The 18,398-nt window shown below is 46.1% G+C and overlaps 1 protein-coding gene and 1 non-coding gene across 2 annotated transcripts in view; one reads left to right on the top strand and one right to left on the bottom strand.

The window, feature by feature from the left end:
• LOC8042496 (guanine nucleotide exchange factor for Rab-3A) overlaps window positions 1-18,398 on the bottom strand; it is a 77,060-nt gene that overhangs the window by 34,558 nt on the left and 24,104 nt on the right. The window contains exons 6-7 of the mRNA XM_029970821.4: window positions 11,481-11,558; window positions 4,830-5,072 (exon numbers count right to left, since the gene is read on the bottom strand). Of these exons, the coding sequence (XP_029826681.3) occupies window positions 4,830-5,072; window positions 11,481-11,558 (321 nt within the window). The remainder of the gene's footprint in view (window positions 1-4,829; window positions 5,073-11,480; window positions 11,559-18,398) is intronic.
• Trnas-aga lies at window positions 3,083-3,165 on the top strand. Its single transcript has one exon. It is a non-coding gene; the product is annotated as a tRNA-Ser (tRNA).

The following is an 18,398-nucleotide window of genomic DNA, read 5'->3' on the forward strand; positions in this document are numbered from 1 at the left end:
CTCAAGTATGGCACCAACTTTGGCACTCCTCTGGCGTACCAGAGAAGAGCCAAACTTTGGCATGCCCTAGGATCGCCCAACTTAGGCTATAGTTAGGCACCGTACTTTGGCACTGATGAGTGCCATGGTGCAAAAACCTAACTGCGCCAAAGTTGGGCCCTTATGTTTGCCAGACCTTTGCCCAAGTTGGGCATTCCTCTGGCGTGCTACCTGGGAGCGAGCCACTCGGAGCAATTCGAAGACGTGTGAAGCGGCTGCAGCCAATCAGGGATGCAATATTTTCACGTGACACCCCCGTGGTGGTGATGATGACAGCTAAAGACTTGGTTCTGGTTTGAAATAGATCGTTTTTGGAAATAAACCTTTTCAGAAAGATGAGTTTGTATTCTCAACACCACTCAAAGATATAAAAATTTGTTTTAGCACGTAGCTGTGCATCTAAATAGTGCAAGAAAAAAATGACCGCATCTCCACGTGGCGAATGATGTTGATTGGGGCGACGCTCTGGTGGTGCTGATGATACTGATTTTATTGTTCATAGGTAGTGCTGATGGTGTCAATTTTTTTTTTATTGCTCGTAGGTCGTGCTGAGTTCTGGGTTGCGTTTAGACTTCATTATTACTGCTTTATGGTCGGTGAAATGCAAAGCCAGTGGTTCTTCTAGCGGATCAGCTTGGATCGGCTGGAAGCCGTGGAAATGCATCTCCATCGCTTAAGGGGGGACACCGCTCCTTGAAACAAAAAAATGACAAAAAAATCACATTTCTGAAATTATGTTTTTTAATATCTACAGGTATTTTCGCATCTTTTCTCAAAATATTATCACAAAATACGTGCTATTTATTTTGGGGTATTGATTTTAAGTATCTAAACGGAGATGCCTCCTCCGAAAAAGGCAAAAAAAGGTACAATTTGACCGCCGGTAGCTCGAGAACAACGCGATAGAAGGGGGGCATCTTAGTCTCATTTGAAAGCTCCGCTCCCGCTCTTTCTTCTCCCGCCATTCACGACGCTAGACGGCGATTGGCCGCCGAGAACGAAGCACAAATGAAAAACTAAATCTTGCCACGCAGTTGGCTGTTTCGGATCACGTGTGCAAATGGCGCTTTCTCATTGGGCGTTAGGGTTACGCAGCGTCTGCGCATTGTTTCTGATCCACCATCTTGTTTGATTTTCGTGCGCGTCTCTGACCATGAAGATCACAACAACTCCACGGAAAAAGTTTCACACGGCCCACAAGTTCGGAAAAAATGAAAAAAGGGCCCGAGGAAGCTAATCTACGGCGCAGTTCAACTTCCCGTGAGCCTGAACGTCGACGACGAGGTGCGGGAGCCCGAACACGAAGATGTCGCATCGACGGCGCCGTCGACATCCGTGACTTCAAGCGAGCGAGTGCTGCTTGACACGGTGATGCTCAGCGCTTCCGAGATCGACGAGAAAGAAAAAAAAAGCCGAGGAAAAACTCAAAGAACTTTCGTCGACGTCCGCTATGTAGGAAATCGCGTACCGCCGCCGATTCGCCATTTCCCACGTGGTCCGTCAACAAACCGAGTCCAGCCTGGTTCTTTCACGGGAGCGGGATTCCGCTCCCCGTTTATTCGTACAATAAAACACAACACTACAAAACACTCAATCTAAACTACAAATACAAGCTAAATTACACAATTATTTACAAATGCACGTTCAGGCTAAATCTAAACACAAAGGAGGCCCTTAGGCCTCGCGTCCCGCGATATCCTAGATCCGGTCGCCACCCACTTGCCTGCCAGTGCCTGCGTCTCGGTCGCGTCCGGAGTTCTTAGAGGCCTCTCGCCCCCTGCCCCACCGAGTATATATGTCGATGGGCGAGGAGGTCTCTCCTCGCCTGCCACGGGGGCGCCTGCAGCGCCCTCCAGTGGCTAGGAGAGAAAGCGGCGCGTCGGGAGCCGAATTCGAGATCCCGATCGACCCCGCGGCAACACGACCATGTGATCGTGTCGCGGCCAAGATTGGCCGAATGGTTTGATGGGCGCCCTCGTGAATTCACGGTGCGCCATAGCTACGACGCGGAAAGCTGCCCTGATGGCCGGCGTCTCGGGCGCCGATCAAGAAGCTCCCGAGAGCACAGAGAGTCTCATCGTCGTAAGCGTCGACATCGTGAACTCGCTTCTTCATCTCGCGAAGTATAAAGCTTGTTGCGGCGATGTCGAACTCATAAAATGCGATCGCGAGTATGGATTTGCAGTAAAACTCAAGCTGTGTTGCAAGATCTGCGGGGATGTCGCATCCGAGTGGAGTTCGCCGCGGGTAGCAGTAAAAATCTGTCCGTGAACCTTTTTTGCTGTTTTCTCGAAATGAACTTTTTGCGCAGTTTGCTATTTTGCGGAAGCCGTATCTTGGCCTGTACACAACCGATCTTCCTAATTCTTCCTTTCCTTAGTAGGTGTATAAGTGGGGTATCCAATAAGGGGTCTAATTGCATCAACCTAGGCATCAGTATTTTTTGTTAGCACCTCCAATATAGATTGTAAAAATTAATTTATAAACTGAAAATTTCGAAATGCCGTAAAAATGTTATAAATAATCATGAAGCCTTCATTTATACCTTATTGGATTCTGTAGACCTTCTAGTTTACAGAGATATATTCCTTTTTGAGTGTTGTCTTCATAATTTTTTTGAATCTCGCCCATAAAATGTTCAAATAAAATAGTTAAATTTATCAAAACTAATCAAGCTATTTTAAAAAAAAGTACATATTTGTCATCAGAGTGGGAAGATGATTATGCTCTATAAATGTCAATTGGATTGGACCATAAATAAAAAAAAAGCTCAAGAAGCAGTGTTTTCCCTTAAAAAACAGTTCATGTGAGAAACAGAATGTGTGGTATGGAACGTGGTTATAGACGCATTTGAGCATTTTACCGCACCGCCCTCTCGTCTATAAACGTTGAGCCAATGCATGCAAAGTTTAACGTGATTATATACGCATTTGACCACAGCGCCCTCTCCTGTATAGACGTTGAGGAGCTAAATGCAACGTTTCATCCATGACGTCCCCAGCTCTTGAGTTACTACCACATCTCAGAGCCCCCTACTCGTCCCGCAGTCGTGGCCGAGTGGTTAAGGCGATGGACTAGAAATCCATAGGGGGTCTCCCCGCACAGGTTCGAATCCTGTCGACTGCGCAAACATTTTTTTCTTTTTATGTGAGCACGGATGCCGGACGGACGGACAAGGCTAGGCCCTAAGGAGCTTCGTCCCTAAAAACCCAAATTTCATGATGATGATGGCAAGTCATAGCAATTTGGTTGCTGTGTATGAACGCAGGTGGCCTGTTTTGCTGGTGTTGCGACGTCAAGTTGCTGGGCGAGATTGCTCCGCCTGAAGCGGGCCTAAAGAGTTTCGCTGGACCTCCAGCTTCACAAGTGGAATGGCTCACGATTGTTTTTTTTTACTTAATATTTGTTAATGAGAAAAGCCTAATTTCATCATCTGGGCTTCAGGTGCATTGCAGCAAGTATGCTTCACATTACTGTACTTTTGATTGCCGAAGAACACACGCTCAGTACCCGCTTTCAATGCGTAGCATTTTTAGTGTTAAAATGTTATAAGGAATCCATCTCCTCCAACAGGGACATAGAGAAAAAACATGTAGTGCCACTTTTACTTTCCAAAGAAAAAGCATAAAACATTCCCGAACTCAGAAATGGAGTGCAGAATTAGTTGGAACCCGGAAGCTGAATCCATGGATCTATCGCCCATACAAAAAATGGTTGCTTAAAAATGTTTATGCGGGCATTGTTGTCAGCGAGCCCTTTCGGATAATTTAATCGCACCAAACAGTAAGTTTCTGACTTTAAATATTGAGAGCCGTCACTTTTAAGACTTGAGAATGAGATGCAAGACCAAGCCGCAAGCTCTCGCGGCAGAGCGGGACTCCAGCAACGTCAAAGACGCGCTAGTCTCGACGACGTAGCACAGAGTAGTTGATGCTGAGCTTGCGAACTGTTTCCGCAAGCGGGACGACGGAAAAGCACTTTTTGCATCTTCCCCAGGCATGCTAGCTAAAGCTGGTGACAACAGGCAACATCGAGACTATGCATCAAAATGAGCTGGCTCACCATTTGCGCTCGAGTGCGTTCCCTCGCAAGTGCTTACACGAGAGAACACAGTGGTGCCCTCTATTGGGTAAACACTTCAGACTCGCATATTTATTTTTATAATTTTGAACAAGTCACTTTTACTTTTACTATAAAGCTTGCATTTTCATTGTTTTCGTCATCACAACAAAGACAGGTAAGCCTATCTCTGCTGATTTACCAATTTTTATTTGCTGCTCCGGTCTTTGCGCTGTTTCGCTGGATGATACCTCAGAATGCAGGATTTGGTGCGAATCTATATTTGTCCTCTACAGACACTGTCTCGGCCGACGGGACAGGCGTAGAAATATATTTGCAATCATGGACGAGAACAGCTTTTTGAACTTCACTTACGTGCACAGTCATTTGGTCTATACCGTTCGCTCTTTAAAAATATGAACCGTCACATTTTGATCAACTTCTTTCTTGCCAAAGGCCTGTGCGTTGCGGTGAACGGTAAGGAGCACATTTCGTGCGGCTCCCAAGCTCCACAGACTGACGATGATGGTGGCAACGATAATTTGCGAATCTTTCTTCGTATCGCTTGGTTTGGTTGCGAGTGCCACGAAGTGCCTCTACCGGCGAATGCAACGGCTCAAGGAGCGCAGCCAGAGCGCAAAAAATCTCGGAGTCCAGGGTGCAAGTCCAACGAGCCCACTGTCTGCGCGCGAACGAGTCTGGACGTGCACAGAGTGACTCGGTGGCCTTACCTCGCAGGCATCTGGTGCCAGCTCGAGGCAGTCGTCCTGGCTCCCGTTGTGCAGGGGGGCGGGGGGCGGGGAAGCGGGGCCTCCCGGGGGGGACGGGGGCCGGGTGGCCAGCTCGTAGTTGGAGGGAGACCTCCGGTGCTTCCGAGCCCCCAGCTGAGGGTGCAGGTGCGCGTTGGGGCGAGAGGGCGTCGACGTGAGCACCAGCGCCTTCAGGGCCTGCACCTCCGCCTGCAGCACCTCCGTCTGAAATGGGGGCGTGCCAATATCCCAAAATTCAAATGGCGTTTGCTATTCGACTTGCGGCGCACCTTCGTAGTTGATGCCGCCATGTTTTTCAAACTACAGTTCACCATTGTATGCAGGGCCAAATTTCGATTGAATGGGAAAGTTTTTCCTTAGATAGTCCGCACATAAAATATCTCGTATGCAGCACACCTTGACAAATACCTGCTTTATTTGCTCACAAAAAAGCCTGTATCACACATAAATCAATAACATGCTCCGTCATTCACAAAATCAGTCGCGTCTCGTCAATCTACAAAAAGAAATCCGCGACAGTGTGCACCTGTAGATAGTTCAGACCATATAAATTTCATCCTTTAAACGTGTGTAGTCTGTGGACTATGGTTCAGAAAATAGCCTAATTGAGTTTCTGAAATAATTTAATATTTGATTTGATTCACAACACACACTTGGCACCTTAAGCATTATATTTTTGGTATTCAAATAAATTGCTATTAAATTCTATCCGAAGCACACATTAGCATCCAAAGCATTAATTTTTTTTTTGTATATTAAGATTGGTTACTTGATTCGCAAAACATGTCTAAGCAAAACATTATCAAATATTCAAAATTATAAATTTTTGCTATTCACCACACACGTGTAGTGATTGAAGTATTAAAGATTTCCAAATATTCAAAGGTTAAGAACGATGTCTTCAAAATTTCCAGATTTCTCGCGTCAAGCTTTACCGCATCGCACTGGCACTGGCGTCCCAAGATTCCCCTACTTGCTCTGGTGTGTACGTGTCAAGCTTCACTGCTTCACAGAATTACGTTTATTTTTAATAAAGCCAAAAAAACTCAACTGCTTAAAACCAAAACACGAGCACGGAAGCCATGGCCCTCACATCGCTACACCCAACCGCATTTTCTTTTTTTTTTCTCCGCTTCTCTGGCTTGTCAAGCAGACAACGAAAACGACAAAGTTGCATGCACTGTTTGTCGTGTGATTGTTGGCACTTATACCCCTTCTGCTCGATGTCCTGCGCTTGAAGATTGATTGTCCGTACAGTATAGACCACTTACAACGTAACCGCTTATAGTGCAGGACCGGGTATAACGCGTCTTTTTTAAACCACCGGTTCGCCTCCCATAGAACTCCATGTAATTACATACCACTTAAAATGCAGGCGCGCGAAGGGAAATACCGGTTATACACTCCGTGCGACGTGACCGGCGCGCCGCCGCGCCGCTGTTACCGAAGGTAGGCAGTGAGAGTCCCAGCGAAACGAAACCACGCCGCGTACACTGGTGCGCATTGAAGTCGGACCGGTGCGGTTGCGTTGGGTTGACAGCATGAATTGCTGCGTCGTTAAGTGCTCCAATATTTATGCGTCGTATCTTGTAAGGACGAAGTTTCACAGTTTTTCACCTCGCCAATCTTTTGTGGGACAGCGACAACGATGGACCGGTCGCGTAAGACGCGAGAAATTTGGTCTCCGGATCATGTCTGCCACTGTGTCGGCACGGCTGACATATTCTACGCTGCCGCTTTGCGCTCTGCGTTTGTTTTCGTACCAGTAATGCCATCCCACATTCACGGGTATGCAGTGCGAATTTCGTTGAAAGAATGCCCTCTAAGGAAGTTTGGTCCTCCTCGTACGTGTCGATGATATTTCCGGACCAGTATGGCACGCAGTCTGTACTTCATGAAGAAAGATTCGGACGGTACAAAAACCGACCAATATGAATCTAAGGAAAACTACAATGAAATTTGGAATGAATGGACAATTGATGTTTGAGTATGGAAGTTTATGTTGCGTGCTTTCTTTTTTGATCGGCCTCCTTTTGGATGTGGAAACACTGACATCCCATGTCTTGTTGACGATTTTTTTTTTCTCTGCTTTAGAGCTACCTATCGCAAAGTTGTTCGAACTGGAAGTACCGTCCTCTGGTACCTTCCTACCTGTAAAGTGTGCACCTCCCGGCCATGATGAGTGGTATTCTCTTGACAGCCTTTGACGGTCAAAACCGGTTCCCATTTAGTTACGCCGTTCAAAAATATTTCCACCTGGTTAAACTATCCCATCTTTTTTAGGTACAATAAGTGTTTTGTCAAGTTACGGTTGTCCAAGACCTGTGTGCCGAAAATCAGCCCCTCGCACAACCATATTACTACACAACAGCTGACCGCAAAAGCCTTTGACGGCCAAACAGTGTGTTAATTGGCCGGCAAACTTGGTTTTCTCAGCTTTGAAGCCACCTTTCGTAAAGTTGCTTCAATTGGAAGTACAGTGCAGTAGTCTCTTCCTACCTGTAAAGTCTCCATCTCCAACGACCAGTGGTATTCTCTTGACAGCCCTTTCACGGTAAAAAACGTTTCTCATTCAGTTACGCCGCCCAAACTTAATTTCCACTTGGTTTCCCTATGCCACCTATTTTTGGTATTATAACTGTTGTGTCAAGTTACGGTCATGTCCAAGAAACTGTGTGTCCAAATCTGCACTTCGCACAGCCCGGTTATAACACAAGATTTTGGATCCAGTATTGGATATTCCTGACAGCTTTATTCCTTTATTCGTTAGAACGATAATCTTTCACACCTGCTGTCTTAATAAAACTTGACCCACTTAGTGAACATCTCACTCACCTCCAAATATCATCGCCCCAGCAGTCCTACGTTTACAGCGACGAGCGAAACAAATTTCCCACTGAGAGCAATTATGGTGGCGGCCGTCTTGCTCGTCGGAAAATTTCTCAAACCCCTTTTTCGACCACAACTAAAGAAATTACCCCTAATAACAACTCAAACTCAATATATAAGGAGGGGAGAACAGCCTAAATGCCTGTCTCAAATCTCTCCCAGCACGCATGCAACGTCACCCTCAACTTATCGGCTCAAAAAGCAAAAGTTCCGTCCGTGCGCGCTTCCGCCGCCACAGCTTCGCACGCGAAAAGGCGCCGCAAGCTGCTGAGCGCGCCTCACTGTCGAACGCCAGCTCCTCCGCTAGCGGCGCTACGCGCGTTTTTCAAAGCGCCCCCTATAGTTCCCGCACGGAGCGTATAGTGCGGTTTCTCGAACACCGCGCCGAGCGCGCCGTTTGACCGGCGCAGTTAGCACGCTTCCCTGTGCGACACTAGATAATGGTTCTAGCCTGGCTAGATGCAAGCGGCACTCGTGGGGCAAGGATGTTGCTCGAAGTCGTGGCTCCAAGAAGCGGAGAGAAGTGAAGAGAGGCTTCAGTTGCCATACCGATGGAGGGACGCACGCACGTGTCGTTCACGTGCGTGCGTCCCTCTGCTGCGTTGGCGTTGGAAACAACGCCAACGCGCGCGAACACATGAATTGTTCAACGCGCGCGAACACATGAAGTGTTCGCGCGCGTTGCATGCGGGCCGCGGGCCGGCTTCTATCCGCAAACATGGCGTCGGTTGCGATCGTTCCACGTAAAAGCGCTATCCTTGACAGTGAATTTTCGTTGTGTGCCGCTATGATAACCCAGCACATACTAGAAGGGAAGATCCACCTACCCGTGCGGCGATGTCGTGGCGGCACTCTCAAGACGGCAGAAACGCCCGTGTCGTCGTGTTCGTTTACTTCGACTACAGTGGTGCTTTCTAAGCATTTGTGTTTTCGAAAATCGCCCGGATTTCTTATTTGGAGCATTTCACGCCTGTGCTAAAGCTGAAGGTATTACTGGCGTGTACCGTATAAAGGATGTGAATTTTCACGCGTCTTTATCACCGGAGAAAAGTGATTAGGGTTAGCAATCCTTAACGCTCGCAACGTCCGTTCGCAACCAGCAACGTTGTTAAAAGGCTGCGCCAGGCAAAAGTCGCTCATTTCTTTCAAAATTTACACACTTAAAACAGAAGTGTACTAGTCTGGTGAAAAAAAGACTCCTCTTCGTCTAACATAAAATAAATTGTTTTACAAAGGTAAGTTGTCTCATGGCATGTATTGTGGCCTGAAAATTGATGTTTTGGTTATAACGCGGTACCGCTTATAGTGCAGATTTTCGCGACTCCGGCGACATACGTTATATGCGGTCTACACTGTACCACGGACGGCAGTTCTGAAGTAGCGGCCCCGCATCCGTCGCAATGTTGGTCCGTCGTTTGCCGCCATCTCATCATCCAGCCCGTGGTATGTCGCCATATTGAGAGTGACGTGTACATGTACTTCCTGCGACCTGTGCAACATTTTCTCCTTTCCATCAACGCATTTACAGCTTTTTGGGGGCCACAAATATGGGGTTCATACTCTTTTCTATTTTTAATATTGCATATGTGTCTTAGATGATCTACGACTCTGAATATATTTGGTATACATAGATTGAATGCAACGTGACCATAGAAAAAAGAGCGGATGCAAATGAAGCCGGCCAATTCTCGACCGGCTGTTTTCAGGCGGAACGAAAACAAATTTCAAGCCGGAAATTGTGTTCTGGGTAGTTGGGATATTATAGATCACGTTCAAATAAAAACCTCGGCGAGCAAGAATACCCCATCAGTGTCCCTGAAGTGGTTTTTCAGATTGCCTATTTATGAGCATAGCTCGATCCATAGGCTGTAAGCATTCTAAGAAAACTCAAGATTAGATTGATACTCGACGAATTGGAGCATGCTGGTAAGTTACCAGGATAAAACGAAAGTGATGTAAAGGACAAAGACCTTTTATAATGTCTTTGTCCATTATGCCGCTTTCCTTTTATCCCTAAATTGATACACGTCTGATCGTTGGTCAGTCCCTTGCCAAGCGGGAAGCGATCGCTACTAATTGGCAATAGCGCGTCCGATGGCGCTCTCTGGTTTCTGTGCCGAATCGCAGAAAAATAGGCGTGTAATGTTTGATCAAATTTTTAATAAACAAATCGGACGCACATCGATCTAACCTCGTGATTTCTAGAATATTTAGAGGCCGTAGACGAACCATAAATAGACAACCCTGAGGAACTGTGCCAATATTTTTATAGTTTTAAAATTGGCTGGTAGTTGGCGGACCGAATCAATATCCCTTTCGAAACTGCTTGCCATTTTCAAATTATGCCGGTCGCGTACTGTATTTACTCGCATAATAAACGTACCCCCCCCCACAACAGGTACCAATATTTGGACTTTTCTTTTCTCGCGTAATGAACGCATCTTAAATTTTCAGCTCCGCGAGTCTCGAACTGCATCCAATTTAGCTAGCCACCAAGCCAATTTTCTTTTACCACCAAGCGGTCAGGCCAAGTCAAGCCAAGCCAAGCTGCTCTCGTAATGGCTGCAAGTGCATAGTTGCGGAAGTGATCAACCGTGAAACCGAGTGGCGCGCACACTTGACGAAGCTTGGGTCGAGGAATTGCCCAGCCCCGGATGTGCTTCGTTCATCGGATGCATTGATGTCAACAAACACGCCGTCATCTGTGGTCCACTTTTGGACAGTGAAATCGTGAAAGTGGTTAGGCCTAAAAACGGTCGTGCTGCTCTCCGTGTTCAGTGAGCGTCGTAGGGCGCTTTTCCTTCGGCAAAAGGCACCCCGAAAGCACCCTAAAGGTTTGCAATTTATAAAGCATGGTTACTGTGGTGCCCCCGACCACCCGTGGGTGAACCTCCATCAGTGGAGATGTGCTACAGTACCTACCCGTGTCATATTGGCACCTAACACAACGTTTGCACGAGGTGTGTAAATGCAAAAATTTTACCTCTCGTAATGAACGCACCCCCAAATATGTGTCAACTTTTCTCGGGAAAAAAGTGTGTTCATAATGCGAGTAAATACGGTAAGTTCCAGCAGGCGACTTTCTAGGCTGAAATGTCCCTACTTTTCCCCACCCCCTTTATGTCATCGGCGCGAGGGGGGATGAGAGATCCAGAAAGCCACTACCCGGCTCTCCGTGCAGCCAGAGATCAAGATCCGTTTTCTGTAGCCTCAAGGTCTCTGCTCCACGGTAGGCTGCACCAACAACACCAGAAAAGTCTAGCTCCCATTTTCTTTACCTTTTTTTTTCAGGAAAAAAAAAAAGTGTTTTGCGGCAGCAGTGGGTGTGGCAAACCACATATAAGTAACTTAAAAAATCTACGAAGCTCCCATTCAAACGTATGTGATCATTCATGACAAATGGTGGCAAGAAAACATGAGAAAAAGTGTAAAAATGGTTAATGTGCAGGTGAGCTGGTGTAAGTTTAAAACCTGAAACTGTGGTTTGAAAAACGGTACACTCGTGAAGGAGGAAGAAAAAGGAACGGAGAATATCTCAAAGGCACAAACATTGTCTGTCCTTTTATTATTATCCTCCTTCCCGAGTGTTCCTGTTTTCAAACCACAGTCTTTGGTTGCAATCATCATATCAGGAAAAGTGCGGCATCACCCTAGCAGCTAAAGCTGCCATACACTGTGGGTTTAGAGGGCCCCGTGCCAGGCCCCTGGACGAGAGGAACTCACCTTGAGGCTGCACTCCTGCAACCTCCTCTCTGCTGTAGCCTGCTTGATGTTGGCCTCACGAACCATGTTGTTGGCCTCCTGCAAACAAAAAAGGACACTTTGGAAAACAAGCCAGGAACTCAGCAGGCAGAAATATCAGGACCACTGTGCAAAGCAGCTTCACAACATGCAGCTAGATCTGAAAGGAGCAAACGCCGCCTCAATGAAAGTTTTGCGACAACAAAGTATTTTCAATATCCTGTTTGTAGAGGATAGTGTATAAAACGACTCTCCACAATAAACAACTTTTCGAACACCGCTTTGCTCTAACGAAGCTTTCACGACGGAAAACCATTATGGCTTGCAATGTCGCCAAACAGCCAAAGAAAGCCCAGGTGCCATGCAAACTGCTGCTTGTATGCTCCCCTTTCTGTAAAAAAAAAAAGGGCCAACAAACTTGTCAGGGTCAATGGTGATTGACCCTGACAAGGATTGTTTGATGGTAATGACAAGGCAGAGGAGCGATCGGAAAGAGCTCCAAAGCCTCCAAACTTTCCGCACGGACTACTTTGCTTCCCTGCAACACGGTCTCCTTAGCCATAGAGCTAATTTTTGGCAAGAGATCGACTTGAAAACTGTTTAGTCTGGCAACGGTACAATGCTTTCCTGTTCATTCTTTTTGTTTTTGGATGATTAAAACAAAAATGGCACATCGTTGTTTTGTGCGTTTGCTGGTTCAGTTTGTGGCGTGATTCTTGGTTCCACGCATGAAAGAAACTGCAGAAACATTGTCCGGCTGATGCGACACAGGTTCCGGTACTCCTCCGAGTTTGTGACAAGAAGCTTCCCGTCAAAACTCGTCTAGCTCGTGGTGATAATTCTTGCACATCTAATCAGCTTTTCGCTGAGTAAGACCTTTCTTGAGGCTATGGTGTACATAAGTGTAGTGCACGAGACCGGAATGCATGAAGACATCTGCAAACGCAACTCTGCAAGCCCAGAACTTCGTTGCTTCTATGCCGAAGCCTTTTCGAGCAGGACCGTGCCTTGGTCACTGTCATGCCTTGGGCTAGTAAAGCTTGGCACTTTGCGCGAAGCCCATCATGGTGTTTTGTCTCAATCTGCACGTAACAGCGACACCCGATTCTTTATCGCGGTAGCAAACGTCGCTTTCTCTCTTAGACAACAGTGCCACGGTGCGATGTTGGAGTTTTGCGGGACTGTGGAGTTGCGAACAGGTTCAGTACGTCCTCGCTGGCGTCTGCTCGTCATCTCCCCCATGTGCATGCACTTTGAAGACAGACAACCCGTGGACACGTCATGCGATCAATCCATCCACGGATCAGTCCGCCGGGTGAATTGGCCATTACCGGCAGACAGTGCACAATGTCCAACAGAAATCGCATCAAGCGCGGTCTGCGGTACCGGCATGTATGACAAGCGGGTTCCAGGGTTTTTGTCAGCAATCTGCGCTCACAATATCTGCTTTCATGACATGTGAGCTCGTAGTGAGTTCCTGCGCCTTTTTTATGCAATCTCTGTAAACGGTACCAGTTTCCATGGCACGCAAGTTTAGCCAGTTCCCCCTGTTCACTGCACCGTGAAACATGAATCTGCCACATCCAGTTTGCGGTATCCTTTTCCACGACATGGGGGTTAGTAGCAAATTCTGGCGTGATTATCACATTGTGAAATGCGAATTTGCTATTAGTGTGATGCGATCTGTGGTATTAGTTTCCGTGTCACGTGGTTTGTAGCGGGTGCCCCTTGTGTCTATCATGAATATTTTAAAGTTTCCCTGTCTCATCCCCAAATTTAGCAGACCATGTTTTTCACCAGTTATCTTTTCATTTTGGCTGGGCATGCTTACGGCATTTCATGGAACTTGCATATAGTGTCACAAATGACAAGGTGACAAAACAAAGAAGAACTGAGGAAACTGAAACGTTTAGTGGCGTGAACTTGTGCCCAAAATAAAAAGGAAACAAAAGATAACAACAGAGCGTCGCGGGCGTCGAAGTCGGCATAACAGCAGAATCGAACGCTGGGGCGAGACTGACCTTGGCTCGCCATGCGAAGCCCCTTATGTACACACGTGGGCTTTTGAAATAACCGGTGTAGAAGGCTCGACGCGTAGAACATTCCGACCTAGCACAAACAACAATGTTCTCAAATTCACCAGAACTCTACACTTCAGAAACAACAAAAAGGGGCGTCCGACCCCAGGCATCGAACCCGAAGCCTCCGCGTGATAGCCAAGCGCAGTAACCTTTCGGCCACACCCGCGGCAACAGCAAAAAGATGAATGAATTCCCTCGATTAGGTCCTGTAAGGGCTGTGCAAGAAGTATCCAACCTTTGGACGGAAAATTTAAATTTATTTCCCTAGAGATCCAAAACCCTAATCCCCATATCATGAGGACCCATGTCAGGAGAGTGGGGAGACAAAGGCGACCAGTGCTGTGTTTTGCAAGAAACTAAATAAACCAGATGCGAGGAATGATCTGGTACACTGTCGTGATGCAGCTGCCAAGTAACTAAGTGTTACACAGTATCAGAAAGGTAGAGGACCTCTAGGTAGTTCTCGCTTGTCACGTTTTGGACTCGTTGTGCACCACCACAAAGGAGAAAACGGTCAACATTAAACTTTGATGCTGCTGCGCACCAGCCGTGATTTCTTTGGCCACTGAGACGACTGCGCTTTGGTTTTCGGGTGGTACCCGTAAACCCACGACTCATCACCAGTAATGAAATTACAGTCAAGCCCGACTACATTAAACCTGGATATTCCGAATTATCCCTCATATAGAACAATTTCTGAACACTGGAAATGCGCAACAAAAATGCATAGCAGAAAGTATGGCTACACTGAATGAAAATAGAAAGGGCACCCTATACAGTGGCCAACCCATCTTTCTTGTAGACCGAGTTCTTTTTGCTCAATCGTTAGCAACTTCGGCACGAATTTCGCAGACACTCTTCACAAGGCCAAAAGCTCGCTCAAAATGGAATACACCGAGCCAGTACTTATTCCTACCTCATCTGCAACTTCTCGGATAGTGCTACGATAGTATTGCATGAATAAAGTTTGCAGTTCGTCAATGACATTGTCATTCCGGCTAGTTGAAGGCCTCCCGGAACAGGAGTTGCTCTCCACCATCGTCCAGCAATTTTCGAACTGGTTGTATCACTCCTTAATTTGCATAATTCTCATAAAATCGTCACCGAAAGCCCACAGAATCTTCCAAATGGTTTCTATTTGAGTGCAGAAGGCTCGCGATAATTCAACTTCTGACATTTCATACTTCTAGTTAATTCAAACGAATTTAAAAATTTTGGTTGTCCCGCTATGTTTTTAATGAGCCGCTTAATTCTGACGGCATTTTCGTGTAATTCACGCGATATGTTCTCGCGGACCTGTTGAGTGTGCTTCTTTCTGAACATCGGTCCATTGCAGAAAGGCAACACACGTGGAGTTTGCTTCTCTGCACAGCTCCGGCGCTCAGTAAGAAGTGCACTCAATGGGGCTCAAGCAGGCCACATACGAGCTATGAAAACAGGCGCCACTTTTGCGGACGCTGTGACGTGGTGACATGGCATAGGTCCCCGTCACAGCGTCCGCGCAAGTTGCTATGAAAACTGCCCCCCGGTGCCTGTTTTCATTGCTCATGTGTCCCCTGTCCAATAGTCCAGATTAGACAACTTTCTGGACTCATGAACAAACTTAAATTTCTTTTGAGTTGTTACGTGCTGTCCAAAGAGCCTACGATAAACAACATTTTTGAGAAATAAATAAACTTATGTCATACATTTCACTAATGTTTCATGCATGGCATACGTGCTTATGATCTATGTATAGGAAATCGTCAACTGTTTTGTATGTGTAGCCATTCATATAGCAAATCATAATCTTATCTTTCATCATATCTAGGTGAATTTCTGAAAATTTAAACTTCCAATAATTCCAACAAAATTAGCGGCTTCCTGGAGTTTCAAATAATCAGAGTCTACTGTATCTCCAAGCTTGATGCAAAATTTGATGCAATATATTTGTTCGAGTCTTTCCATCATTTCTCGGAAGATGAAATTCGACAAATGTTTAATACACTCCCTCACTCACAGGCTCACCACCAGTAACTAACGCTCTCAGCAGAAAAGAACACATTCACACGTGTGAATTCCCTGCCAGAGCAAACCTCACGTGGTTTGTTTGGTTCTGCCGAAATAATTCATGCTGGATACGTTTTGAACAGTCCACGTAGCTGGGCCTCTCTATAGGTTTATTTTATGTCAGGTGTGTCGTTTACTTGCCATCCCAATGTAGGCATTGGACTTTCCGAGGTCACAGTGCATAAATATAGTTAAAGATTAACCTAGCTTAGAAATGGACAAGTGGAGGCTTCAGAACCTTCACGAGTTCAGTTGGGCTTCCCTTTAAGCGTGGTGCAGTAGGAAAATGCTACAAGAAACTATTCAATGTTTGATTTGAAAATATTTGGCCAAAACCACTATTCGCGCTTTGAACTCAAAATCCGCTCTTTGCACATGCTTGCACATTACCGTGGAAAAGGCAGGTTTTATGGGTGTTAAAATTTGCATTTATATAAATACAGAAGAGTGTCATTGATACATTTTCCCATTCCATTAATCCCGCAGAGTTGGGACGGCATATTTGAGGTGACTGCTCACAGCGCATGCTCGGGATGAGTTCTTACTTATAATCTCCCAAAGAAGGCAATCTTCATGGTGCGCGATTGGTTGTTAGAAGCGTAGTGGAAGCCTGCCGTCAGTACGTGCTCAGCCAGTGAACACCACCTGTTATCAATTTCCAGCTTGTTATGTTTCCCTTCCCGGCCATTACATCCAAAAATACGCAGCTGACGCGATGCATTGGGCCACACAGCCGCCATCTTTCTTTTAGTCCCTTCCCCTCTTGTTCACCTCTTTGCCGGTGCTGTGCTTCTCGCTGGGCAGGCACGACCTCACAACAATCAGATCATCTCTCCATGTCTTTCTCAGATCTTGCAAATTTGGGAATGGGCGCTTAATGTTTAATGGGCGGATGCGTGGTATTCGACGGTATGTGGGTTAGCTGGATGGGCTCGGAACTTTGGCGCACACTTCCAGAATGGCGATTCCTGGTCACAATTATGAATCAACCTCTAATTTTAATGTACAGTTGTAAGAGAGAAATGCTGACCCGCGTTTCAATTATTACGATAGGGCTGTGCAGATGTAAAAGTCCACGTGAAGTAAATTGCCGAGTGAGAACTGCTTCTTGTCCATCTACAAGCCGCCAAATGCGCTGTCGGTTATTGCCGTTTCCCAGTTCTTAAATATTTTTACTGCGGCCCCCTCGAAAATGCATCTAGTGCAAGCTGTCATATTTTAAACATAACCGGAAAGGCACAGAAATTAGTGCATAAAACAATAATTGATTAATTGGTCGTACGAAAGTCAAAATCGGACTGGATGCCGTGACCACAACCAGGGACACTTCTCACCCGGGAATGTATCAGAGAAGTTTTACTAAAAGTTATGAAGCATGGTGTAATGCACAAAAAAAAACAAAAAAACATGCAAGCTGACACACACACAGCTGCCTATGTGTGTGTCTGCTTCCTTGTGTCCTTTTTTTTTTTTTTTTGTGCCTTACGCCAGGATTTATAACGTTCACCAACCTTGCCCAACAACAAGTTCTTCCTTTCTACTAAAAGCGATCGGAACCAAAACCTAGAATGAATATTTATGAAAGTTCAAACGGCATTATCTATTGATAGCCAGCATAATACCGGCATGCCTCATTAATTACAGACCCTGTTAATATGAATACAGTCACCAACCGATTATGCGGAGTCGGAGGCAACCCCCGAAATGGTCCGAATAATCAGGCAGTCCGAAAAATCGATAGATGAAAAAACTTGCCATTATTACGCCTGAGCAGGCTTTAAAAAGCCGTCAATAGTGGCTTGCTTCATGTTACGCCTGCTCGCAATGATGTCTGCTTGCATTTGTGCGAGCGTCGTGTTCTTGTCGTACACATTCATCAGCAATGTTAATGCGTTCGTAATGTCTGTTGTCAATGGCTGCGGGTGGTAGTTGTCGTCAGAGTCTCTTTTACTGCTGGTGCGAGTAACGAGATCAGAGATGCAAATCCACGTGCGCAAATTTGCGACCAGTGACACGAAAGTGGGGCGGAGGCGCGAAGGGATGGAAGGAAACAAAGCAAAATGATGATGATGATGATGACGACGTGCAGCTAAATGGAAAAAAAAGGGCTAGCATGCATCACCTAGTGGTAAGACTCAGGAGTACTCAAGCAGCGCTGCCAAACCAAGCGAATCCATTTGAGGCCACTTCTCGGTGGCGTTTCCCGCCGATCGCTCGCAACGATTTTGTCCAAATAATCGAGCTTTCGGACTTCAAGCTGTCCGAAACATTGGTCGTGAATGTACACTATTTCTGTGGGGGTAAGTCATGGTTCCTCCTTTAGGTCAGAATTATCGAACAAGTCAGAATTATAGAAGTCCGACAAATCGGTCGGCGACTGTACCCCACATTTTTGGGGATGAACTGTATTTTTGTTTCGTTATAGAGAATTCACATTACGGTTACTTATTGGGGGGAACGGAGGGGTTCATATTACTGAGACTTCCCTGCAATGCCACCTCACACAGTGCCAAAAGTAAGTTAAGTCTACATTCACAATTATGTTTTTCTAGGTTACTCCTGTCATCTATCTGCCCCAGCACGAAGCAACCACATTAGGAAAGGACACTTGCCTAGTATTCCAAATCTTTTGCACTCCCTGCCTACGTCTCAATTCTTAATGCATACTTGGCTGAAGCTTTTGCATGCTGCATTCACTGCCAGAGCCGCCTTGGGTGAAATTCAGAACTTCCTTGATGCACAGGTCAACTCCGTCAAAATAGCCCAACCA

The sequence above is a fragment of the Ixodes scapularis genome, unplaced genomic scaffold (genome assembly GCF_016920785.2).
Source record: "Ixodes scapularis isolate PalLabHiFi unplaced genomic scaffold, ASM1692078v2 PGA_scaffold4__175_contigs__length_147842914, whole genome shotgun sequence".
NCBI classification, from domain to species: domain Eukaryota; kingdom Metazoa; phylum Arthropoda; class Arachnida; order Ixodida; family Ixodidae; genus Ixodes; species Ixodes scapularis.